Source organism: Hippoglossus stenolepis, chromosome 1 (genome assembly GCF_022539355.2).
Source record: "Hippoglossus stenolepis isolate QCI-W04-F060 chromosome 1, HSTE1.2, whole genome shotgun sequence".
Taxonomy (NCBI): Eukaryota; Metazoa; Chordata; class Actinopteri; order Pleuronectiformes; family Pleuronectidae; genus Hippoglossus; species Hippoglossus stenolepis.
Window position 1 is genome coordinate 19,908,426 of NC_061483.1, and position 26,313 is coordinate 19,934,738.

Sequence of the window (26,313 nt, forward strand, 5' to 3'; positions counted from 1 at the left end):
ACACCCGCAGATTAAAACACAGGTGCCTCGGCGGTGAGGGATGGGTTACCGTGGCGTTCGTTTCACTTACTTACAGACCATATATGGGCTCGGCTCTGGCTTCTCTCCAGGTTAATTGAAACCAACCCTCGCTCCAGCTTGATATATTTACACCCAAATTGATGGCGGCCCTGCTCTGCCTCTTTCTTAGGTTAAATACGTTCTGTATTCTGTGAATACTCCACAACAGCACTTTGGTGTTAACAGATGTTGTTTGTAGAGTAGAGTCAGTCATGCATGTTCTCTTACTCCTCCATGTAGGCATCTGCTCGCTCTCCTGTTAACCTGTAAATACAAAATAACGGTATACAGGCAGAACGCATGCTGTCGTCACCTGCATCACCTGATACTCCCCCTGCTCTGCTGGAATAACTTGAGGGTGCAGTGCTCTGCTCAAGGGCTAGTTGGTAACGTAGTAGTAGTAAATGTATACACACATATGAGCCCACGCACCAATTTGTGCAAGGAGCACATTCCTGTAGAAACGACTAAATGGGTCAAATAAGCTATTATTACTTTAGGGTTTATAATCTTTCAGAAGTTTTCATATTAAAGATTAAACATTGTACAGCATCAGTGTCTGTCTTTATTGTCGACATCTGCAGTCATGAGAGTTGCTTTTGTTGTTTTCTGGAGCAACACAGTTTTCTTGTTTATTTGCTTGTTCCTCCTCATATTCCAGACAGAATACGCTCGTTTTTTGATTAGTTGGGTGCGATGGGCTTTAGGTGCCTCGGTACACCACAGTAATTAGGCTGCCAGTCAAACCCAGATGGCTGGTGGCTAAAATGGGAAAAGTCGCCTGGAAAGTTTTCAGATGGAGTCTCCTGCTCAGTTATATAAATGATACTAAAGTCTAAAGATGTGATGTATAACTACTAACGTGTTATTTTCTGTGCTGTGTGTATAATTAATTAATACATTATTAATTATAATAAGTAAATAATTCAATTTAAAATTAAATAAATAAATATTTTTTTACAGAATTTTATGTTCGATCTGAAACCAAACAGTGTGTCATCATCATGTCTTTTTATTTAGATGTAAAGAAAACAGAAACTCATAAACTTTTTTCCCTAGAATGAATTATCTTTGTGTTGTTTTGTGGCACCAGATATTTATTTCCAGATATACTCACCCAGCCTCCATCTGTGTCTTTATCTCCTTCCCTAACCAGATTGTATTTGAAGGAATCCGAGGCCAGAGTTTCGAGGGGGACATTGCCATCGACGACGTCTCCATCACCATAGGGAAGTGCAAACAGGAGAACACCGTCGCCAGCGCAGGTAAGACAGGTAAGATAGACTTGTATTGAGTGGAGGGATGTAGACACACAAACACAAAGAATGTTTCCTTTCCACTCACTGTCTGCGCAGGCAACGTTCAAGGCCACTATGAAGCACTTTGCTAAGAAGGCACTTGCCTTTTTAGCGAATAAAGAAGTTGCTGGGAAGCTGACACTGAGCACAATTAAACTGAGATGAACCCAACTGATTTCAGCAAAACAGAAATTAATTGAGGGACAGCAGAGGAGGGAATTAGTGTAGGGACACGAATTCAAAGGAACGAGAGAAAAACGAGCTAAATATCTTCTTTAGTGTTTGGGAACTGTGGAAATAGAGCAGAGAGAGCGGGGGTTGTTAGTGTGGGGGCTGAACGCAGACAAGTGGACACTGCAGGGCAGCGGCGTCGAGGCGAACTGGAACCCTCATCCTCATTTCCGTCCATTCCTCTGTCTCTTTCGTTGTATTTACTTTCCATCCCTTTATCTTCAACTTTTCATTATACAACCCAACTGACTCCTCCACACCCACCTTCTTTTTATACCTCTTACCTTTTTTTCTCAATTAGCCATCTCCCCGTTATTTACTCCATACCTCTGCACATTACTCCTCATCCTTGAAAGCTTGGTATTAACCCCGCAGAAAGAAAGAGAGAGGTGTTTGGTGATTATAAAGAAAAAAAGTTGTTTTCACTGCCTGACGTAGCCACGATTTCTCCTCTCACTCCAAGTTAAACCAAGCTCAGGGTCCATCTGTAGAACAACACAATGCTATTTTTTTTCTTCGCTTCTAAATACTGTTTGTGAGGCAGCACTTTGCCTTAAGGGTGAAGCAGAAAGACAAACCAGGGAGTTTCAGTGAAGGAGTGCATGTCCATGTAAGCGTGTGCAGGGAGACACAAACAGCCAGCAGAGCAGACAGAGGGGAGATGTTGGAGAAGAGACAGAGGCAGAGAAAAGGTCAAAGACTGAGAGAGAGTGAAAGGATGTCTGTGTGTGTGTGTGTGTGTGTGTGTGTGTGTGTGTGTGTGTGTGTGTGTGTGTGAGAGAGAGAAAGAGAGAGGGAGGGAGGGAGAAATATAGAGAGACTTCATCTTATTTGGGCATTTGTACCTTCTAGACTCACACTCACTGAAGTAATTGTACCATTTAAAGAATCTTTTGATCATTTTTTATTTTATTTGGTGAAATCTTTTTCACATCCCGATAGTCATTATTTAATAAATTTGTCTGGACAAAAAGCCAGTGTCTGTGGCCTCACAGGACTGAAATAAACACAACCAATTATCTCTCACCCTGCCCGTGCTCTCAGCCAGAGAGACATACGCCGCTGAAGCAGAGACAGTGGCCAAAAGTTAGCCAGCGAGTCAGGGAAAGTCAACTTCCTGCAGTTATCAAACAGGGTTGATGTTTTTTTCGAGGGTGTAGCTTTGATGAGAGGACCGAAGGGAGGGAGATGGGAGGGGGATGGGGGGGATGGGATGAATCGGTTGCATTTTGTCTATGTGGAGCCTGCTCTTGCCAGCTTTACAGGATCATCAACCTAAGCTTTAAAATGTGTGCAGTGTGTAACATAATGAGTCTTTAAATTTGTATTCCTCGATTTTAAAATTACTGACTGGCCTCGCATCGCCTCACCTAGCAGACCTCCTCATCCCTGATACACCCCCCCCGCCCTACACTTCAATTTGCTAAGCAGCTGCTACTCTCAGTACCCAGGGCTCGAGACAGAGAGCTTCTGCTGTTACGGCTCCAGAATCCGGGAATTCAAATCAGCTTGGAATTGTGCGATGTATTTCCTGTTATACAGTATTATACTAATAAAGAGTTATATTATTATTATTATTATTATTATTATTATTATTATTATTATTATATTGACTAGTTTGCTCAAGTCCTTTAGGTTTAGAAAATCTAACAATTCCCAATTACACATAGGAAATTAGCTCGGAATGGTTTAACAATCTCCCAAAAAGCATCTTTCAATGAGAGAAAAGGGGGAAATAAGGGGTCCTCTTTCAGGCAGGACAGGTATGATTAGATGCTACATGCATATAGTTTAATACAATAATGCAGATTTTGTGGTGCAACATGTGTGAAAAAGTTTTGTCCATGTTTTACTGCCATGTCCCACCACAAAGAAAACCTTAGAGCCATGGAAACACAACACAAAAGACAAAAATGACAAAGTGAATTATTAATAACCTGCCTTTACCTCCTCAAAGCCCAAATGTGAGACGCCTGTGTGCGAGTGTGTTTGCGAGTGTGCGATTGGCCGTGTGCGATCTCACAAATATGCGCATGTAAAGACACTGGCGGATGGACTGAATAATGGATGAAGGTGTAAACAGGAAGAGGAAAGCTCTTGAGCCCTCTGAGTGTGCGTGCGTGTGCATTTGTGTCCTGCAGGTTTTGTGCAGGCAGAGCGGTACAGTGCAGACAGATGGGTAATTATCAGGCAGGCGACTAAAGAGTCCTCGTCACTGTAAGAAACACGAATGCATCTGTCTTGAGTATAGAGATTTTATGCCACCGTGGAGTCGGCAAAGGTAAAGTGAGGATGAAAGAAGGCTTTAGATCAACCTGTGCTCGTAAGGTTTGATGAATGGAAAATATGACTCACTCTAATTGTTTTTATCTGCCTTAATGCAAGATGCACAGGAGTCGTTTTATACTTGTATGTGTGTTGTGTGTTATCGTATTTCTTGCCTCTTTGGGACTTTTTTCAGCATTAACATTGACCTTGTCAGGACCAGTAGACGTAATGGGAACAAAAACCTGTTCCAAATGAGGCAAAATGTCGTTTCAGAGGTCCTGGTTAAGGTTAATGGTAAGATGTGAATTGTGAGTAGGTTAGGGTTAAAGGGATAGATCACTGAAAAATGAAAATTCACTCACCACTATCCCAATGGAGGGGTGGGTGAAGTGTTTAAGTCCACAAAACACTTCTGGAGTTTCAGGGGTAAACAGCGTTGCAGCCAAATCCAATACAATGGAAGAAACCGGCAAATTCAGACATAATAAAACAACAGAAACAACATAACATGCCTCCATACTGCTCGTGTGATGTCATCCAAGTGTCTGTAAGCACTGACATTTATATCTGACTCAAAATGAGGTAATTTACACCGTGTTTTAAGCCTAAATGTCCAACAGAAGTGGCTAAGCTAGCGGACGTAGCCACACGATGCTGTGTCCAAGGGTCCGTGAACGCACTTCGTATGAAGATAAGAGAGGAGAAAAAATTCGAAATAAATATTCGAGATCAGGGAGGCTCCGACTCAATTGGTAGCATTAAGGTTATTTTGGAAAAACCCCCCCACACTCCAGTCGTGAATGCCCCCGCTATTGTCAAAAGTGCCGAATTAGTGAATTATCCTCGAGTGTGCAGCAGCCTTAACATGGCTGCAAAGACTTATTCTCTCTCTTTCTCTTTCTCTTTCTCACACAGACACACACACACAAACAAATGCACAGATACGGTAACTAACATTCATACATGTGCATCCACCCATAGTGTTTTCAGAGGAGACTTGGATCCCACAAATGCACACATATGTCGACTGAAAGCATTTAAATCCACTTAAGCACACACATAACTTTTATATGCACATACAAGGGACTGTTATCCTGCAGTTCTCCACAAGTGAATCATTGCCAGTGACATGCTTGGTGCAGCTCCACCTGCGTATGAATTCAAAGAGCGGTACCTGTCTCAGTTGTGTGTGGACGGTAAAGAGGTGGTAGAGGGTAAACATGTCTCCCACAAATTTTAAGTGAATCCCATCCTGTTGATAGTAGCAGTTGATAGTAATACTACTTATCTTTTGAACTCCATTTTACTCCATGACAGCAAAGAAAGATGTATGATGCATGAGTATCACTGCCACACAATCACAGAAATAGACTTCCATGTTTCTTTAAAAGACTGTGTGTGTGTGTGTGTGTGTGTGTGTGAGGGGGGGTGGGTAGGATTGGTAAAAGGAAAGATGGAGAGAGACAAGCAGACAGAGGGATGTAAAACGCCATGTTCCATTTTAATATGTTGCCAGCATACTATATGTTATTGTATGTGTGTGTGTGTGTGTGTGTGTGTGTGTGTGTGTGTGTACAATTTTACCCACACACACACTGTGTGGGTAAAATTGTGAGAGGGTTTGTGTGTGTTTTGTACGCTTCAAAGCTTTATTATAAATATTGATTTTCTGCCTAGAGGATGGACCCTTGATATGAAATCGTATTGATCTTTATAATGCAATACCTACTTTTTATTTATGAAACTTTGTATTTGTCCAGCTCGCATGTGTAATTTGTTGCTGCATTTGTGTAATGCTGCGAGCGAGTGTGTGTGTGTGTGTGTTTCTGTACTTACATATTTGTGAGGACCATTTTTAGCATAGACCCTGAGTGATGACATTTTGACCGGTCCTCACTTTTTCAATGGGCTGAGTAAGGGTTGAGGGTGAGGTAGGTGTGTGTGTGTGTGTGTGTGTGTGTGTGTGTGTGTGTGTGTGTGTGTGTGTGTGTGTGTGTGTGAGAATTAATCTGCGTCTGTGCAGGAATTTGAACATAAAAAAAGCCGTAGAGAAACTTGCATATGCAAATGTTGGGCTTCAGGACAATTAAGTGACACCACATAAAAGGTGCACGTGCACAATAACAACCTGCAGAGGGAAAATAAAGAAGAACAATCCATCGCGTACTGTATTGCTGATGATGACATCAATGGTAACGTATTTTTCTCATTGAAATCTCAAAGCTGTCGAGATAAGGTGTGGGATCTCTCTGTCGCTCTTACTTGTTTACTCATCCACCCCCTCATTCCTGGTTCATTCCTTCTCTACCTTTCTTCCTCTTCCACTCAACCCATTCTGTCTGACAGCCTCGTTCTTTTCTCTGAGTGAGATCACAAAACACAGATCCATTTTACTACAACCTTCTGTCTGTTGTTTAACTTCAGTCTAATGGTTTGGTTTTGTTAAAATGGTGGTACGCAGTGGACAGCTTTCCAAACTCTCTGCCACGCCGGAGCTTTTTTAAGTTCACATGCATCAGGCCCCAGGCCAAAGTATTAACATGCACAGTTAACACAATGCCCACAAGACTCAAAGACATGAATTGTATATAAAATGGCACATATGAATAAAAATCACAATTTACACAATTTTTTTCAAATTTTCATATACAGCAAAAAGAAAATGAAATTTTGTGATGGCCACTCATTAAACAGATTTTACAAGAATCAATTATGAGTAGAAATTGATAAGCATGCGATGACGACAACATATATATTAGTTAGTAAAATTCTAGAGTTATAGTTATAGTAATTATATAGAGTTAGTAATATTCATGTGCTGGAATCACAAAGGACTTGTGCCATTTGGTTTAATAGTTTTTGAGTATTTTTAAAATACAATACAAAAACCCTGCACTTTACACACATCACAAAAGTAATTTTGCAGTCAATAACATATATTAAGACGTGACAATAATGATGTTTTCTTTTTTGTTTCCCTAGTCCTGATCGGTGGCTCACACTCACTCCCATTGGCCAGCTGGCTGACCTTTGGCCTCTCCTGCCTGCTGTCGCTGCTCTACAGATGATGAGCACTTCTCACCACAGCCACCACTTGTCTGCACTGCCAGACGCTGACCTGACTCGCTCCTTTACTGCTCTCTCTACCCCTGCCCCTCTCCGCCCCCTCTACTTACTTGTCACCTCACCTGTCTGTCCTCCTCGCTCACTGTCTCTCTAACCTTTATGCATCCGTCTCATCATTCCTGCTTATAGGTAAATGGTAACATAAAGTCTCGGTCTACTTTCTCCTCCTCTGATTTCTTTGAACATTTCCCCTGCAGACACTCTGCAGTATAACCAACAGACTGTATTTAAGGTGAACATACTTAATGATCTTCGACAGTCGACCTTCACATCCTCCCACTTTGTCACCTTTTCCTTCTTCTCCTTCATCAAAACCCTTCGCCCATACACAGACCCTCTCATGTATCTCCACTCCCCTCGAAGTACAATCCTTGACGGCCCAATTCCCGAGACACACCAAAGTGTCGGACACTCTACCAAAGATGACAAAGGACCGGAGGGAATAAAGCGAGGGAACAGGGATTCCAAGAAGAAAGCGAAAGAGAGATAGAAAGTCGGGAAAATCCTTCTTTTTCACAGAAACTGTCTCCCGCCCGTCCTAACCTTTGGGACCATGGGAGCGACTGAATGACAAATGAGAGGGATGAAAAAACTGATGAATGAATGAATAAATAAAGAAATGAATAGCGAGGAAAGGACAAACCAGAAGAGGAGGTAAAAAGAAGGGTGCTCCTGGTAGCCTCTCTGCTCGACCTCCGCTTGCCACTTGAGACGAACCTCAGCGCGGATACACGTGTACATTTATCTATATATATAAATATATCAAATATAACAAAGTTTAAACTTCAAACACAACCAGGACAGTGGAGGACTTTACAAAGTGAAATTAAAGAAGCACAACGTTTATACAACCTCTGCTGTTCCTTTGGGTTTTATTCTACGTATTATGTGATGTTGCAATTTGTCATGCCTTCTCAATGTTTTTGATATTTTGCTTTGGTTTTTGTTTGTTTACGCTGTTATAAGGGTCAAGGGAAATGGGTAATGGATTATTATATTAATATTTATGAAAGGAAGATGAGCTGATTTGTGGTAGAACCTGAATCAAGCACTTGGAGGAAATGCAAGGATGACCCCGAGCCACCTGGGTAGAAACCTCAACTCTTCTTCGCACAAACAGTACATTACTGAACACACACATTTACCTGGACACAAATAAACTCACACTTAGTTTTCCCTTCTGACGTCGCAGTCTGGCCCTCAGCTCACCCTCTGCCTCAAGTACACGTCTCATAATTTCCCTATTCCAGCCTCTTTTCATAATTGTCCCTCTGTCATTGGACGTCATGACTCCACAGAATAGCTGGACACCACTAATGAGGAAGAAAGGGAAAGTGCTGTGGTATGAGAGGCAGAAAATATCCTGGAGTTCGGTTGAATAAATGATCAAAGAGCAGGTCTTTCTCCGCAGGTTACTGAATGTCATGTATGATTCCTCCCTTACACTCCTAGAAGTGGAAGGAGAGGAGTGTCAGTATCTGGCCGGTGTGCGGTGTGGATCACATATCAGATGCTCTTGTCATTGTTTCATTAACGTTGAATGTCTGTAGTGTCAAGAATTTTCATAATCGCGTAGATATGATTGTTAAAGTCAAGCAATACTCACGTAGATCTATACGGTAGTTTATGATTGCATTCAAGACAACAGTTCAGTCTCCATATACAAACCCTTGTTTTCTCCAAAATACAACATACTGGCTTTTTCTCTCATCATTTATCAGTTCTGATTTATTTAATACCAGTGTATTCGTCATTCGTGCAGTAGCCATGATGTACATCATTCATGGCAAAGTGTGCCTGCATTTTGTTGCATCATGCTTCAATTGATCTAAAAAAAAAAAACTCCACATTCACCAGTCACACTGCTCCAATAACAGATCCGCTCGTGTATGCTCATCATTGCCACGTGCATTTGACTGTGTTGTGTCATGTTGAGTTTATCATTGCACTTATGGTTTTGTTTGTTTGTTGGTCTTCTTTATTGTGGCTGCAAATTGTAATCATAATTGTTCAGCCATAATGAGTACATAAGAGAAATATTGTGCCTATTTGACCTTCCCATGCAGACTGGTGTGGGAGGTAATTTTGACGTTGATGAACTGGCACTGATACAAACTGTTAGAGAAGCCATGCTTTCCTGTAAATGTATCTTTCTGCAACCATATACAGTTCTCTATAAGGCTAAGCTTAAAATCTCTTCAAAACACTTCTGTCTTTTCCCCAAAACACAACAGTAGCAAACAGTATTGGTTTTAAGGCATTCGCTTCCATGTTTCCAGTTTCTCCAACGCATATGGTTAAGGAAATACAGCTTAACAGCGTGGTTCTGTAAGTTAAAGAACCCTTTTAATTTACTGAATAGAGAATTTGATTATTAGCCATAACATTTTAACCATCCGAGGTAGAGTTACCACCTGTTATGAGATGCTGAAACAATCGTATATGCTCCTGCAGAGGCCACAAGTCTGTATGATATCCTCTGTGTTTTAAGAAAAACATGTTTTATTTGCGATGTCAAGGAGAAGTACTACTTTACCCACAATCCTGAGGTGTTACAGTGAGGTCTCTGATTGGTGGAGCTCATTGTTACCATGGAAATGTTAACCAAAATCCTGATAATCATGTCAGCTATGATTGGATCATTCAGTGTTACATTACATTTACCAGAGAACGACCATAGTGTGGTAAAGAGGCGAAAATCACTACATGTCAATTAATGCAATGGTTTATGGGATATGCAGTTCCTTCACTCTTAAAATAATAATGTACACAGTCTTTTACCTTTTCCTTTTTCCATTAACTATTGTTTTGTTTTGCTCAGAATCAAATGTGTTATGCTCATGACTCATCTCGTAGCTGCTCGGCCTGGTTCCAGGCTTTCAACTTTTTTCATTAAACATCATTGGAGAACATGAATGGGAAATTGACTTCCGGAAGAAAAGCTGTTCTAAAAGTGGGCGTTCACTGTTGTGTAAAAGAGTTTAAGTTGTACATATCGTAATGATATCCATCACTATAGCAGCCCATTGTAGGTCAGTATGTAAACTGTATTAAATACATTTAGAAATATCATTAAGCATTGGTGTGCATGGCATTTCATCACGCTGACTCTCAAATCATTCGTCATATTGCCTCATTATTTCAATAAGAGAAACCCATTGTTATCATTGCATTTGGACACATGACAGCTGAAAATGATCTGACAGAGTACTGAGGAAATCCTAAAATGTGTTGTTGTTCTTTTGTTATTTCCAAAACTGACGCACACTCTGTGGTTGTGTTTTGGCTTTTATTGTGACAATTTATGACTCAAGTGTAAAGGGGAAGATGCTGAATTATTGCACCCACCTGACAACAGAATATCAAAGCATAGCATACATGTGTGCAGTTAATCCAATCCGTTACTCCGCTCTTATCACTGAGTTGATGAAGCAACAAAAATCTCTTGTTGCGGACGACATGTGGCAAGATGGCCATGTAGGAGATTGACTGCAGCTGTATCCATGTGATCCTGAATGGTAGAGCAACATGTTTTAATCCAACATAAATCAACACAGTTGGCACATCACAGTTCAATTTGACTTTGATAATGGTAAATCGTCAAATATACAATTTCATTAATGGTTTAATCATTGCCATTTCCCAGTATTTAAGTGAGTGTAACGGAAGCAAAACCGCAATTGGACATGAGGCCCATAGTGAGGTTTGCATATATTTGCCATAATAAAATCACTTTCTGAAAGTTTCACTTATTATTGAAGTCATATTCATTATTTTTGTAGAAAAAGGATCATGGGTTGTTATCATCTGTTAATGAAATGACATTTTAAAAAAAGCAAAGAAATAAAAATATGTCCTTTGGTAGTAAACATCATCTTTAACATGCAGATCATCATACAGTGCATCACAAACAAAGTAAAACCGTGTAGCACAACTGCCAGTGAGGATATCATTCAGAAGAGTGAGGAATTAAACTTCAAGGACCAGAAATGTGATGACTCATGAGTCTGAAAGAAGTTTCACATTAACATCAAAAAATGAAACGAAACTAAACTTAAATAAAGTCAACATCTGTACATCTCAGTTTTTTTTTAAAATTGGTTTGGACTGAAGTGACTTCAAATCTAGTTTAAATGATTTTGATAAAAATAAACCAAAGACAAATAACGAAATGTTTACTGCATGAATTAGTAATAAAAATTATTTGTAAAGTTTGTTTTTCTCTTATCAGGCAGGGGACGCAGTAAATTTACTTATGAGAATTGTAGGTGCTTGTTCATTGACCGGTTCCACTCTTGTGTTATCTGAGCGTCTGTAGAGCTGCACATGTACACACACACCCAGTGGATACACACACACACTCATATAAAAACAGGTATCTGCCACCATGCAGGTAAATAAGAACAACCAGAATGACAAAGTGACTGTTAATCGTCCATCTACTGTATACTCTCTGCACTGTTTTCATTAGAATAGACCTGTCTGCCAAATGCTGCCACACACTGTACACTGCGTGGCAACAGATCAAGTATTCCTCCTGGCAATACTGAATCAAGAAGGGGCACATGACCGGAAGCAATTTACCTTTTTTGTTGGAAGTAAGTAATGTAAAATCAGTGTTTGGTTCTTGTTAAACTCCCAGGTAATGCTTCCCTGTAATGTTATGTTATCAGGGTATATTACAGCCTTGGTTTACAGACCACGATGACCTTTTCCTCAAACGAACGCTGTGATCCTTGCCTTGGCTTCTTAAAAGTGAATTTGGATTTGTTCTACGAAAACATTGCCTCAACTTGATGTTTGATTGAGGATGCTCTCTCCGCAAAATTCTAGCATATGATCAACTGGCTGAACCATTCATCGTCACAATGTGGACCAGTGGACCATTAGACTTTCCTAACTCCTACCATCCAAACAAAATGGTGTCTGTACTGTGTTCTGTGACATTCAATGTTTCACCAAGCAGCTTCGAAGTGATACGCCTTAGAACCTTATATATTTCTTTCTAGGACTCACCTGACTATTGTAACTCACTGTGACAAGCAATATCTCTGCATTGAAGTACGTTTTGGAAAAGCATCTGTCGCAGTGACGGTACACGTGCCGACTGTCAGGTTTTACAGCATACAGCCGTCTGTGTATTGAACCACTTAGGAACAGACAATGTGAAATGCACCTTTAAATGGGAATAAACTGGAAAAGGGTAGCAACCAGTGCTGGATGTTGTATATTTCTATCATGTTCTTATGTATTTTAGAGGGAAAATATATTTGAAATATGACTATGAAAGGTATAAATAAAGATTAATGAAACAGAAAAGATGTAGTTAGTATCATGTGTTACTAACTACATAATCAATCGATACGTTTTTTTAATGATCCATTGCAATGGCATGACCATATATATTGTTTTTTCAAACAATTCACCAATAGTCAATCAGTCACAAAAGAAAAATATGTTAGTTAGTTGCAGCTCGATGGTAAATGTAAAGCCTAAACTCAAATTAGCATAAAGACAAAAAAACAGAGGGTAACAGTCAGTGAAGCTCAGTCCAAAGATAACGACATTTATCTACCTGCATCTTTTAATTTCAATAATTCATTAGTCACATTTCATACATTTGTTCATCTGTACAAAACCAAAATGATTTTTTTATAGTGATCACCTGCAGGACCTTTGTAACCTCATTGAGATGACAAGGGTTACTTAGTTGCGTATAAACATCCTTTTTTGTATGGATTAAACAAAGTAAATATAACATCTCTATGAATAAGCAATCTTGGAGCCGATAGGCTACCAGGGGCTTCTGTTGTCTCTTTTATCACGAGTCACACTTTTCTCAACACAAAACACCAACAGTGATACTTTTTGTAGGTGTTTTAGGCCCACAAGCCATTTTTGGTATTTCTAAGAATTCACTATCAAATTACTTCTATCAGGCTTGAGAGGCCTTCACTGGTTCAGTGTTTACGTCTTGGCTTTGAAAGGAGCCTCAGGTCCTTTTGTTTGTGTTGAGTCACACTTGCAGAGATGAAATGGCTCTAGAGCGTGTGGGACTTACTTCACTTCTGGCAAAGTGTTTCAAGTCAGTCCTCCAGAGACTGACGGAGATGTTGCCTAGTGCACCCTTTTCTTTTTTTTTACGTGAAAATACATCACAACAGCGGAGGGGGGGTTAAAGATGTTCTACAGTTGCATATACTAATTAGTACACACACTTTATCATTATGAGTGACTAATAGAGCATCATGTCTGGAGTACTTAACAAATACACACAAACATGTGATTAGCACTGAACATACAACACATGAATGAGACAGTGTGTTTGAAATGAACACCCTCTGTTAAAGTAAAGGAGCTCTGCAGTTGTTTTAAAGATGGCTCACACTGAACGTACCTGGTGTTTTCATCCCCTTGTGAACTTGATAGTATCATAGACTGTATACAGAGATAGACGACGACGCGAGAGCTCCACAAAACTGAACCATCATATATCATCATCGAAATGTCTCCTCCATAGTAGTTGATGATTCAAAGTCCACATCGGATACCTTTTTCTCATCACAAGTGTTTATTATTTCCAGTAAGTTTGGTTTTATTACTTAAATGACTGAGTTTAGTTATTTGATGCAATAACAGCGAGATGAAATATCATGATTGACAGTTCCAAATCATGCCAAAGGCACAAAATGGCGGTGCCCGTATCCAAGATATTTTAGCTTCCTTTTTGCTCAATGGGAGGAAGTGGAGACGTGTTGTCCATCTTTATATAGAGTCTGTGGACAGCACAGCAATCAGTAAGAATTAACAGACTGCAAAGAAATTCAGACACTCGCTTGCTAATGAATTTTAAGCAAATGCTGCCAGCTCATGCATGACTTATTCCTGGGTTGTAACGATCTTACCCAAATGGTTTTCTCCCATCGTTCAGCACCTCGCTCTAGGATGTCACCACTATGTCAACCCATCACAACAAACTCCGAGGGCACGGGATTATCTTCTCGCTTATCTTCTCACGTGCATTGATTTAATCACTGTTGGGTTTTACAATTGCTACCTGTCTCTCCCCTTCTGTTTTTCGGTGTCTGTTGCCTTCAGCATTTTGTCATCAGACTGTCTCTGATTTCTGTTCCACCAAAACAAAAAGAGAAACAGGCCAAACATACATAGTAAGTATATAAATAGGCTGTCTGGCGTTGACCTTCTTTTAAAAGGCTGCTCCTGTTTAACTTTGCTTATTTCAGAGCTGGAAGAAGTGAGAGGTGTCATATAGTCGAAGGTTTTTTTTTTGCTCGGTGTAAAGTTTGACCTTCGACTCCTGACATGAGAGCGTTCGCCTCTCAGAATAAAAGTGCAAGGTCCATCTGGGATTTTTTTTATTCACCCTCTCTCTCTCTCTCTCTCTCTCTCTCTCTCTCTCTCTCTCTCTCATACATACAAATTCAGTTTAGATTTTCCCCTTGTTTGTTTTTCCTCATTACTCATTGTTAATGTAACATGGTGGAGAGAATGAAATAGGTGTAATAGACATGCTAACGCGCAGATCTTTTCCTCTTTCACCCCTCACATCACTTTTCTTTTCACTCTCTCTCTCTCTCTCCACTCCTCTCTCATTTGAGCAAAGTAAAGATGTACAGATAGGAGTCTAATTAGCGTGTGCTTTCTACTCTGAGCCGCCTCTTAGTGCAGCGCCGGGTGGAGCGGTGTGAGCTGAAAGGTTCAGAGCCACGCTGTCCTCCTTCATTTGTTGTCTGTGACACTGGGGACGTGCGATTTCTTACTGAGCCTGACTCCAGTTGTCTCACACTTGTATAAAGAGGGCAGAGGGGCTTTGCTGCCGCGCCGGCTCGATTCAAAGATTATCCGGGTTCATTATTGATAGGTTCCAGCCTCGCTACTGAGAAATCCCTTTGACGTTTTTAAAGCATTATCTTACCAATACCTCAAGAGAATCATTTCAAATTTGGCACAAATGTTCAGTTAGACACAAAGATGAAATAATTAGGTTTGGATGGTCAAAGGTCAAAAGTTAACATAATTATGAATTAACAAAACATGTTTGTTCAACAGATCATTATTAACTGATTAGATTTCAGTGGTCAAATGTCCTTATTACATGTTCTCCTCCTGCTCTTATGTTTTTTTTCTATTCATGTAAATATTGTGTACAGAATTATTTTTCTTTGCTCAAAGTCAGAACTCCTCCATCTTACCATTCCACCTCCGCCAAAAACAACACAGTTTTAACAAACTTCTCTGAAAGGTACTTCAGATCTAAATAAAACCATTGTTCCACTCCTATGACAATATCTCACATTTATTCCTTGTTGTTGAAAGAAAAAAATTCAAATAGCTTGGCTGCACAGATGGAAATGAAAAGATGGTACTGCCTGGATGGCTTCTGTGTTGTCTCCTACATATTTACCCCAATATTTACCAGACATATTTGTTGTGCGAGAATTTTGGGGCTATGATTTAAAAAGGCTTGGCTGCTCAATATGGGTTTGTGAAAACAGAGCCACCAGTGGGGTTTAAAACAGAGGAAAGAGTGGGACTAAAACCTGCTGCTCACATGTCAAGATTGAACAACTCAACATTTCAGATCCCCCCCCCTCTACACCCCTTCCTGCATCCCTCCTTTTCTCCAGAGAAAGAAAACGCATCTCATGGATGGGAGCTTTGTGTTAAACACACACCTATACACGTGCACTCCTCTCAAAGGAGTGACAAACTTACTGATAAAACGTTGTGTGATGCTTGAAGAGTGAATTCCATTTGTTTGATATTGAGCCACCAGAGATCTTATGAGCTTTGTTCTAGACACTTTGACTTTAAAAAAAAAGAAAAACCTCAACATCCTTACGACTGTCCTCTTTACATTATTCATCAAACGCTGCTCTTCTGTGGCTCCTTTAAATGCTTCCTCAGTGGCAGAAAATCTGAAGATAAAATGTTGAATTGTTCAGATAAATGTTTCAGGATCCCCAGAGAACAATTTACTAAAGGACTCGACCAGAATATCCAAAAAAGGTCAATTCCTCCACAATTCCTGCCACACATCTGTTTCCTGAATGTGTTTGCTTGATATATTAAGTCTGCACTTTTTTATTATTAAATTTGTCATTAAATTATAATAATATTTCTCATACCATTCAGAATGACTGGAAATAGTACTTGGTAAAGTAAATCTCACTCTCTTTTGTTTTCCTTTTTTGAGAACTGTTTTGGATGTAGGGGCTGTAATTGTATTAAATCCATTGAGCAGCTGTTTCTGGTCCTGGTTCCTATTTTGTTGCTTTCATAAAAGCTTTGTTTCAGGAGACTAGTTATTTTTTTCCATCAAATTTTCTCATCCAGTTTTTTAGGGTCATTGGGTCTTTACCAGTATAGTCTACCCTTAATTGTAATTACATTTAGTTAATTGGTTATACCCATGTACTCCATTTCCTCCCAGAGAACAGTAGAGTATGTATGTGATGTTTATTTCTCCCTTTATCTCTCATTTAGCAATCCAACATTCATTCACCAGACTATATTTGGTAACAATTTAAAGCAACACTATGTATTGTTTAATGAGCAACAGCGCCCACTGCAGCCACATGAGGTAATTAATTGAGATAAAGTGGTTTTTATTTTGAGGAAAACAAAGCTTAAAATTCTAACGGCGGCAGCTCTGACAGTGTTTAGTCTCAATCATGGAACTAAACAACAACTGAACAGTGGATATTACTCATGATCCCCGGCTTCCTGAACCAGAAGAGCTGCATAGCAAATTTATCCAAACTTAAAAGCTAACCTATCACGAATCTATCCTCTGTATGCATGAAAAAATCATATATTCTTGTGTACACCTAGTGCAAGGCTGAGTAGTATAGGTAGAGCCCATTTTGATGTTACCAAGCTTCTTTTATTCCCAGTTCTACCAATAGAATATTTGTTAGGTGAGTCAGTTGTACTTTGCTACCTGTACTTTGTTGTAAATCTTATTCAATGAAATGTTTACATCTCCTCATGAGTATAGCCCAAAAACTGAAATAAAGCCTTAAAAATGTTGACCATAATCCAGGGGTTTGTGTACTGTACAACATTAGGATGACTATTTGATCTTCTGCCAGATCTTCTAGTGTGTGGCTGGCAGATAAGTGACCTTTTACTTTTCTCAATGGAATTTCCATACTTTCACATTGACAGACATAATTTTAAGATAGTTGAGCTGTATCTCACCCCTGCCTCAAAAGCCCCTCTATCCCTCTGACACGTCTAACAATATGAACATTGGTAGCGATGACGGTAGAACTCAAGATTGAACACCTCCGATAAAAAAGAGCTCCATCCTGCAACCAAGTCGAGGGGTAACCCCTCCTCTGAAGGAACGACCCCTCACAGGAAGCAGGTAAAGACGCCATTATCTTCCTTCCCTCTAGATGTATCCAACTTTCCTCTGAAGTTTATTATGGCTTTGTATCAAGTCAGGCGCTCAGTTTAAACAGTCCCTGCTTAAAGTACTATAGACTGGTGTATTTTAAATAAATAATAACTCTTTGAATACCAGTTTCTCACCATACTTAAACCCTGAGTGTATTGGCGGTATTCAATTTATGTTTTCCTCCCAAGCTCATTCAGCTCATCCTCTGCAGGTTGACTCATCTCGCTTTTTGCTCCTGGCTCCCCAAAGCGTTACCATAGCAACGATCTCTGTATCTGTTCCTACGTCATTTGTCCCTCGTTGGTTTACCTCATCTCACCGATGTCCAGTTGACCCTTCCTCGTCTCCCTTGCTGCTTCTGTTGCATCATACAGAGTCAAGCTCCTTCAGTACCTTGACCTAATCTTGTGTTAAAACTGCGTCTGCAACTTCCCTTTTCCTTCACTCATCTTCTCATGTTCCTGAATGCTCTACGCATCCATCCCAAGTCTGTGGCAGACACTAAAACACAGAGGCCAGCCAGCTAGTTGAGCCTGTTTCTGTTTAATCCACTTTAATCTGTTTAGCGATGCCCTATATAAAATCACAAAAGAGACTGACCGACATGTCTGAGGCCTAATTAAGAGGAAGAAGATTAAAATGAAGATAGGAAGCATCGACTGCCCATTGTGACCTGACATGTTCTGTACAGACTCTCCAAATGTTGAAAATGTTATGGCCTGTCTGGATATCGAACATTTAACACTGTGTCTCCATAACCCTGATTAAAAAAAAAAAACAATGACGTACTTCTTACAGGCACAGGATGACGTCCACAGCAGCCAGTATCTGAGCAGACATTCTCAGTTCAACCACCCGTTTCCTGACCATTGAAAGCCCTGAGCTGTGAGATAAAGGACTTGAACTGCAGGTCCAACAGACCAGAGTTCAGTCTGAGAGACATTCAGAAATGTCTCAACAAGATTGCACAAGTTCATTCAAGCCCTGGTGGTAAGTTTAGAAAAACTTTATGTTGGATTCAAAGAAGGGCAGAAGCAGACTTCCACATTTAAAATTTCAGAGTGGCAGATGTACATGTTTTTATGGATAACACTGTGGTTCTGTTGATCAGTCCACTTCTTCTATATTTCCAGAAAAACACTGGATTACATAATCTGCACTTTGAGTGGAAACGTGTTACAGACCATTTATCATAATTGCTCTTGGATTCTCTAGTCATGCTCCCCAGGTGACAAAACCTACAGATTTTTACGATGCCTTACATCTTGCTCAAACATCATGTTAAAATTTGAGATTTTATTTAATATATCATTAACTCCGGGATAGATTGCAATGAAATTCTATGCAGACATTTATAGACTCCAGAAAATCTGTCCTATCTGAGGTTTAATGATCCTCTGACTTTTCACTTTCGAAACTCTTTACTTTTACAGTAGCGCCACCATGCTTTTGAAATGAATAACATTGGATGTGATGTCATTGAATGGGATGATATCTATCTGTCTAAATAATAATTTGTTTGACCATGTTAGAGTTAATCCTGTGTGTCATTCATTGTTGAATGACATGGAACAGGAGGCAGGTAAAAGAACGAGACAGGCCCAGATAATCAGAACATTTTTATTTTAGATTGGAAAATACGAAGGGATATGACCTGTCCTCAAGAATACTGATGTCACTTGGCATCTAGCTGGAATTAAAGTGATTCACATTGCTGTAATAATTACAGCTATCGATTGGTCTGTGCCGCATCAGGCAAGGTCAGAGACAAAAACAGACGCCGTACAGGAAGCAGGTTTAATCACATTTGGATTTACAAGACAATGCAAATCTATTTTAGATCTAGTTCAGTGTTATGCCAGGTTAATCTGGAATGAGTAGGATATGAGCCTTGGTGAGTGCTGCAGTCTGTGTACGGTGGACATCTTAAGAATCACTGCATTTTTAAAACAGGCCACACCATGTTTCACTGGTGCTAATTCATGTTTTCATCAACTATTGCAGCTTTGCATATTAACTTAATGGACATAACATTCTCAAGCAGTTAAATTGAGAGCTAATGGTAGATACAAGTCTCAAACATAAAAAAAACACAAGGTCATTGTTGAGTAATCTTGTTTTATTTTAATACTATGGTCCTGCATGAATATTATCGTATGAAAATGAGAATGAACCTTTAACTAATCAGAATAATTTGATTTTTGTAATCCAATGGATCAGGTTTCATATAAAATATTACATGTAATTTGTATTTACTAACAGATTAACAGATTACATTTTGAAGTAATTTGAATCTACGTATATTTGAAAATATGCATGATAATGCACACATCTGTGCTTATTAAATTTGAGGTCATTTTGCAAACAGCTATCTACAGAATAGCTTTGAATGAATCATACATTTGTCAGATTTTACAATGATCATTTAGAATAAATTGATGAAGACAGACTAAGATCACTGTGATGTGTTCTTGCCCACAAACTCTAATCAACCCACATGGATTAAGCAGTGGACAGCAGGGACTTCTTGCAGGTTTTTAAAAAAATTCAGTACAGAGAAATACATGTTAATCCTGAAGACATTTCCAATGTGTGTTAAACCCAGTGCATGGTTACACATATCCAGAGAATTTGAGATCAGCTGGAGGATCCTCCAACAGGAATTGACTTTGGAAAACACGATGAACATCAAAGTCTGAGTCGATCGTAACAAGTGCTGTTAAGTAGAATATTTTCCACTGCTAACTTCACATGCAAATTCACTGACAGTGCTGTAAAGGAGGCTCTTACCTAAATCACCATGTGAACTGCTATAATTACATCAGTAGGTCTGGGACAGGTCATATAAATATTTTATATATCCTAGAGTTACTAGTAGTTTTATTCCATTGCAGTCATCTTGACTATTAGAGATATACTTCTGGTAGTGGATTAATATCGGTACAAAACTAAATTGTTATGTTCTTATGTGTCTGAAAACAGTGTGTCCAACATTGCATCAAGATATTTATTTGACAGCTTAACTTCATATTGACATTGAAAGTAACTTATTAAGGTAAAATCAACACTTTTGTCTTTTTTACATTCTTATTACCACTTCAATAATCCTATCTTTTATTAATAAAGAGTTTAAAGATTATATTTAATGCAAGATTTGTTGCTTGTATGCTTCTTACGCACAGAAAATAATCACCTAACTGTAGCATCCTTCAGCTCATGACCAACTGCTAAATAGTTGGTTCATTCCAGTTCCTTAACGTTGCCTCCAGCACCAGTAGAAAGCAGTTTTCAGACAAACCAACCGTTCACCAGCCTGTCAGAAAAAAAGTCTGCAACTGTTTGAGAACAAAACAGCATCTCAGGACTGGAGACCAAAGAATAGCTAGAACTATAGTGAAGATTCACTCCAAGTTTATATTCCCTTATATCTGCTGCACGTGTTATAGTTTGATCATCTTAGCCATATTAACTTGAAGTGGTCACAAAAAGAAATCTGAACCATGCAGCTTTAAAGGCGTATCATGGTTTGACTGTGGATACAACTTAATTTCACCTGATAGATAGATAGATGGGTGGATGGATACAAACAGTATATATAACTGATAAATGGTGATCTACCTTCAGAGTTGCTACAGTACATTGTTTGACCTTGACCGGATTTTTCCACTTCTCTGATTCCAGCTTTCGATAAGCTAAAAATCTGTGTGAGTAATTAAGCCGGTGGTTTCATTACTGGCCAATTAGTCTCATAGCCACTCTCAATGAAGTGCCCGCTTATCTGCTTCTCTGTTTGCACACTCTTTGTACAAATCTGCTCGCTCACACACACACACTCCCAGGCACAGACAGTATAAACGGTATAGTCCACATCAGCATGGAGCAGATAGAGAGCACTCTACTAAGTATGTTTGATCTGTGCTGCTGCTAACAGTCAGATAATATAATCACCAGTGTGACTGGCTTATCTTTCAGTCCTGTTATTGAAAAGTTGTTGGGAAAGTTCGACAGCTGAACTATAGCAGTTGCGATTACCAGAAAGTCAACCACAGGGAGAACAAAAATATAGAGATCCACAAAAAACTAAACTAAATATCAATCAAAAATCAAACTGTGAAAAGAACTGCAGAAGAGAAACCTTACATGATTAAATTCTTTATTTTCTCTCTCCCTCTCTGTCTCTTTCTTTCCCAGTGTGCTCCTTCTCTTTCTGTCTCAGCTCCACTTCCTTGAATGTTCTGGTCTGTTGGTTTCTGCCAGAGTGCTGCCTCTTCCCTGGCCTCACACTCTCGCTCTGTCTTTCATGTCCTCCTTTCTCAGAACTCCATTAGGTGAGATGTCCTCTGCCAGAGTATGACACTGGCTGTATCCGACTTGCATTTCACAGAGAGACATTGTGAGGCCACCAGCGACCTTTCTTCTATCTGTCCCTTCTTCTAAAACTGCTGCCGCCTCTGCTGTTTGAGCCGCACCAAAGAAACTCAGCTTCCAGCAATACCAGTGGGTGAGGGAGACCCCTGCGGTGAAGATGCTGATCGGCCCCACACTGATGAGGAATTGGCTGTCTAACAAGACCCCAGAGTTTGCAAATGCAAAGATTAAAACGTTCTGTTTCTCGTACTCAGCGCTTTGCTAGACTTTGACAAAGTCACATAAAGGAGAAGGAGGTTCTGTAGACTCACATCAACAACAAACCCCAAAAAACATAGTTGTGAATGTCCTCGCACTTTGAACCAGATTGTCTGGATTTCTATATTGGGCGGTTTGTGCAAATTTATTGAGGGAAATTGTGGAGGGGCGAAAAAGAGAGCTGGGGGTGATATTGCAAAGATTATTCTCACCAGAGGCTCAGGTACGCGGTAGAAGATGTGGAAGAAAGCAATAAATCTTTTGAAAGCTCTCTGTCCATAAAACGAGATTATTTCTTTTGGATTTCCCTGTGACATTTGTCAGAATATATTTGTGGCTAACATGAATGTATTATTCAATTTTGGAAAGCCTCTGTTGTTACCAGACAACCTCCGAAGTATGTTTTCTTGTGTTTTAGTCACACAATCTACATCTTTCATTTCGACGCACAGTCCACCAGCTCAGACTGAAATATCGCGACAACTCTTGTCCCAAAGTTTGATGTAAACATATCAACCACTATTAAATGGATTTCCTTGGAATTGGGTAAACACATTCATGTAAACCTCAGGATAAAATATAGTCATTTCTTTTTAGTGGGTACCATAATCCAGTAGTTTTGACTTGTACTACTGCACATTGCCATTTGTTGTTTTATTGCTTGGGACGCTTTCCAGAATGTTTTTTTCTTTTTTCTTTAGCACCTGTCTCTGGTTAATAAAATATTTAGATTGTTTTAAGTATTTCCACCAAAACACTGCAGTGAACAAATGCGAGTCTAACAAAGCATATTCAAGCAGCCAGGGTTTGTGATGTCACTAACCTAAGAAACCAATCCTGTCAATTTGTGGGTGGCGCTCAGTAGCAGGAAGTGGCTCCTCAGCTGCAAGGGTTGGGCCATGTTAGCAAATTCATATCGCAGTCACACAATGAGGATGGGGGAAATATTTTCATGACAAATCTTTTGAATATGTCATTTTGAGCCACAAAGAAGTGTTTAAGGGGCTGTTATAAGCATTAACATGTCGTGCTGGGGTGTTAGCCTTCGCTGAGGTGTGTGCTCTCCAACTGCCATTCTAGGTAGCGAATGCTGCCACGCTAAAGTAAGACAGTGAGCATGTTAAACACCTTATCAAATTCTTCATGTTATCAAATCGCATAGTGGTGTTGATACATTCGACTCATATGCCAAATGTACACATTTTACACCGTGGTTATAGCATGACGAAGGTTGTGGTAAAGAATGTAATGATGCAAGATAACAGTAAATTGACAGAGATAATCAAAACAGCCAGAAAGATGCCTGGTGATTCTGGGGACACCGGTGTCACAGCCAGTTCATAATGTGTGGAATAAGAGCATACACAGAACAGCAAAGATAGAGTGCTTACATGTCAAACGAGATGAGTTACTAGGTCTGCTGTGTATTGTCACACAGTGAACCAGCACTGCTTCTGTTTATTTCAGCTGGGTACGTTGGTAGGGAGCTAATGAATTGAAAGAACTGAGTTTGGCAAAGAGAGAGGACACACGCACACACACCCACACACGCACAGTGGAGAGCACAGAGGACCCAGGCTGTATATTAGAGGTTCAGAGACAAAGTCATGCTCACTCAAACTCTCTCCTGTGTAAGAGTAGAGACAGATACACAGAGATGGAGGGTGAAAAGAGGTTGAGGGAGAAAAAAAACATCCAGCACTCTAATTTGCAGGACCTCTCAAACAAAGCGTGGCTTAATGAATTGGAAATGGTTTCATCCACAGAGGAACACAGCCGCAGATACAGCTCAGGGTGAGAGCTGCACGGAAAGTAAAGCCACCTCTTCTCGGCACAGCCTGGACCAACATGCCAGCGCCCGACTGTAAATGAGATGTGGAATCTGTTTTTGTTTGAAATGTTCCCAGACACGAAAGAAAGAGGGGAAAAAGCTCCAGTTCTCATGTCTTCTGAGCTGCATTTGTTTTTGTATGACAGTGTTTTTCAGGTTTGTTAAGTTCTGTATTCACACAGGCTATCTTTGCTTTTTCCTTTGCTCCCAAAACATGCCTGGCACAGTGGCACAGTGTCCGTCAGGGTTTAGCATGTTTGGAATCCAGATAGAGAAAATAAAAAAACTCATCATGTGCCCTGCAGTTACCATGCTGGTGCTCGCTGGCTTTGACCAACATCAGGTCTTGTTGTGGTTCATGATCCAGCAGCACACACACACCTCAAGCTTCTGTCTTTACACTTATTGCTTCATTCGCTGTTCTCAGGCAAAAAGTCGAGGCAGCGGTAACCAGTCAATCAATATGTTTGTCTCGTATCAAAGGCTTGCCAATCACCTCAGAGACTCACAGAGGAGACTGGGGTTCAGGTCTGCAGAATCCACCTGCTGGTTTAGGTGGTTCGAACGACTCTGCTGAGATTACTTTGTTGTTGTTTTTAGTTTATATAATCATGAATCTATTTTCTTTAGTTTTGCAGAATTTCTCGGAAGGAATCAGCTTCTCTGAAAATGCTCCAACACCATCAGAATTATTTTTTACTCTCAATGAGATGCTGATATTCGGAGAAACAGAATGTTATTGTTTTTCATATTACGTACAGATTATATTTTAGTGGCCTGGACTCTCAGTGTTAGCTGAAGGGTGTAGCATTGCTGCAGCAGGCTAAGTTTGCAGAAAATTACTGAGGTATTTTTAGTTATCAGACTTTCATTGCTGTGGACTAACATCACTGTGTGTCACTGCAGACTGAGCTGTGTGCTTCCCAGCTCGCAGTGCAAACACACTGTCAAGTCGAGAGCAAGTGATGGTAAATACAAAAACCTTTCCAAGTGTTTTTTTGTCATCACATTTACATCATGAGTGTGGCACTACACATGGAGAGCAAAAGAAAAATATATACATGCTTAAAAAATAAGAGGAGCAGGGTTCAAGCAGGGGCAGGTACAAGGGGCACTTGGCCCCAAGTGAAATCTGATGGTCCCTGAAGTGCCCCTGTCCTGTCAGTAGTCTTTTAAAATAAACTATTCACGTAATAACAATACTAACTAAAATATGACCATTAAGAAAAATTGTAGTGAGTGACCACACTATTCTCTTGATGTGCTCTGTTACGAACATCATCTATTGCACTCCTGTCTGTCCTGGGAGACGGATCCATCACTTGCGGCGCTCCCCTCTTTTTTAGAAGTTTTTTCCTCCCACCCAGTCACGGGTTGAAGACAGACGCTGTCGCACCTTGTTCAGTCCTTTGTGGCAGTTGAGAATATGTGCTATACTAATAAAACATTTTTTTAATTAACACACAGTTGCATATTAGCCGTGTAGGACACCATGGCAGCATTCAGAGCCCACCACACAGTCGCTATAGAGAGAGAGACTGTGTCAAAACATGAGTGGTGTCACATCCCAGTTTTTTGATTTGCAACTTTCCAGCAGCCTTGTTTCTGACCTTATCTCAGCATATCTCTTACCCCCAGAGGTGTTAAATTTCCCAACGCAGTTTTAAATTATTAAAGAAGTGTAAAAGGTTGCACTGAATTAACACTCTAAGTATAGTATATACTGTATTTTATGGCCTATTTACCATTTTCCATTTAAAGAGCAGATAACCACAGGGTATGCACATGTGCATTGTATGTGTACTTGGATTTGAGTTTGTATGCCTGCTTTCCAGTCTGTGTACTGCAGTCTTCTCATGTCCCAGACCTGCAGCTCCTCTAACCGCTCAGCCATAAAATAATTTATTAATGGCCCCATAAAGCAGGAGGAAGACTGGGGCCAATTAATGCTGAGAAACAAAGCTGGCCCGAGGGAGAATGAGGCAGGGAGCTGAGGTAAAGGTGCTTGTGTGTGTGTGTGGGTGTGTGTGCGTGCATGTCTGTGGAAGGAAGTGAAGTAAAGCCGGTGGAAGGGAGAGGATTGGAGAGCGAGAGGAAGAGGAAAGGGGGAGAGTGGAGGATGGTGAAGGGGGGAGGGCACAAAACCAGGCAAAGTGGAGGGACACAGCATAAGAGGTAACAGAAAGAAAAGCAAGGGAGTATTGGAAGAAAGACCGGGGGGGAGGAAGGAATGGAAAACAACGAGACAGGATGGAGTGAGAAGAAGAGGGACAGGAAGGAGAGGAGAAAGAGGAGAGGGCTGGTGGGCTGAAGAAAGTGGGGAAACATTTTGCTTTACACTGTTAAACGAGTAGATATATGGAGACGGTGAAAGGTGACAAAACTCATCAGTCAATTCTAATTATTGACTAAGCTCCCTGGCTTGTTAGATGTAAGTCCGTCTATGT

At 40.1% G+C, this 26,313-nt stretch overlaps 1 protein-coding gene across 2 annotated transcripts in view; it reads left to right on the forward strand.

The window, feature by feature from the left end:
- LOC118113156 (MAM domain-containing glycosylphosphatidylinositol anchor protein 1) overlaps positions 1 to 10,725 on the forward strand; it is a 175,484-nt gene extending 164,759 nt beyond the window's left edge. The window contains exons 17-18 of one of the 2 annotated variants that reach the window (XM_035162589.2): positions 1,217 to 1,334; positions 6,840 to 10,725. In XM_035162589.2, the coding sequence (XP_035018480.1) occupies positions 1,217 to 1,334; positions 6,840 to 6,925 (204 nt within the window). In that variant the 3' untranslated portion in view covers positions 6,926 to 10,725. The remainder of the gene's footprint in view (positions 1 to 1,216; positions 1,335 to 6,839) is intronic. The other variant, XM_035162598.2, reaches the window with a different exon arrangement.
- Positions 10,726 to 26,313: the final 15,588 nt, after the last annotated feature.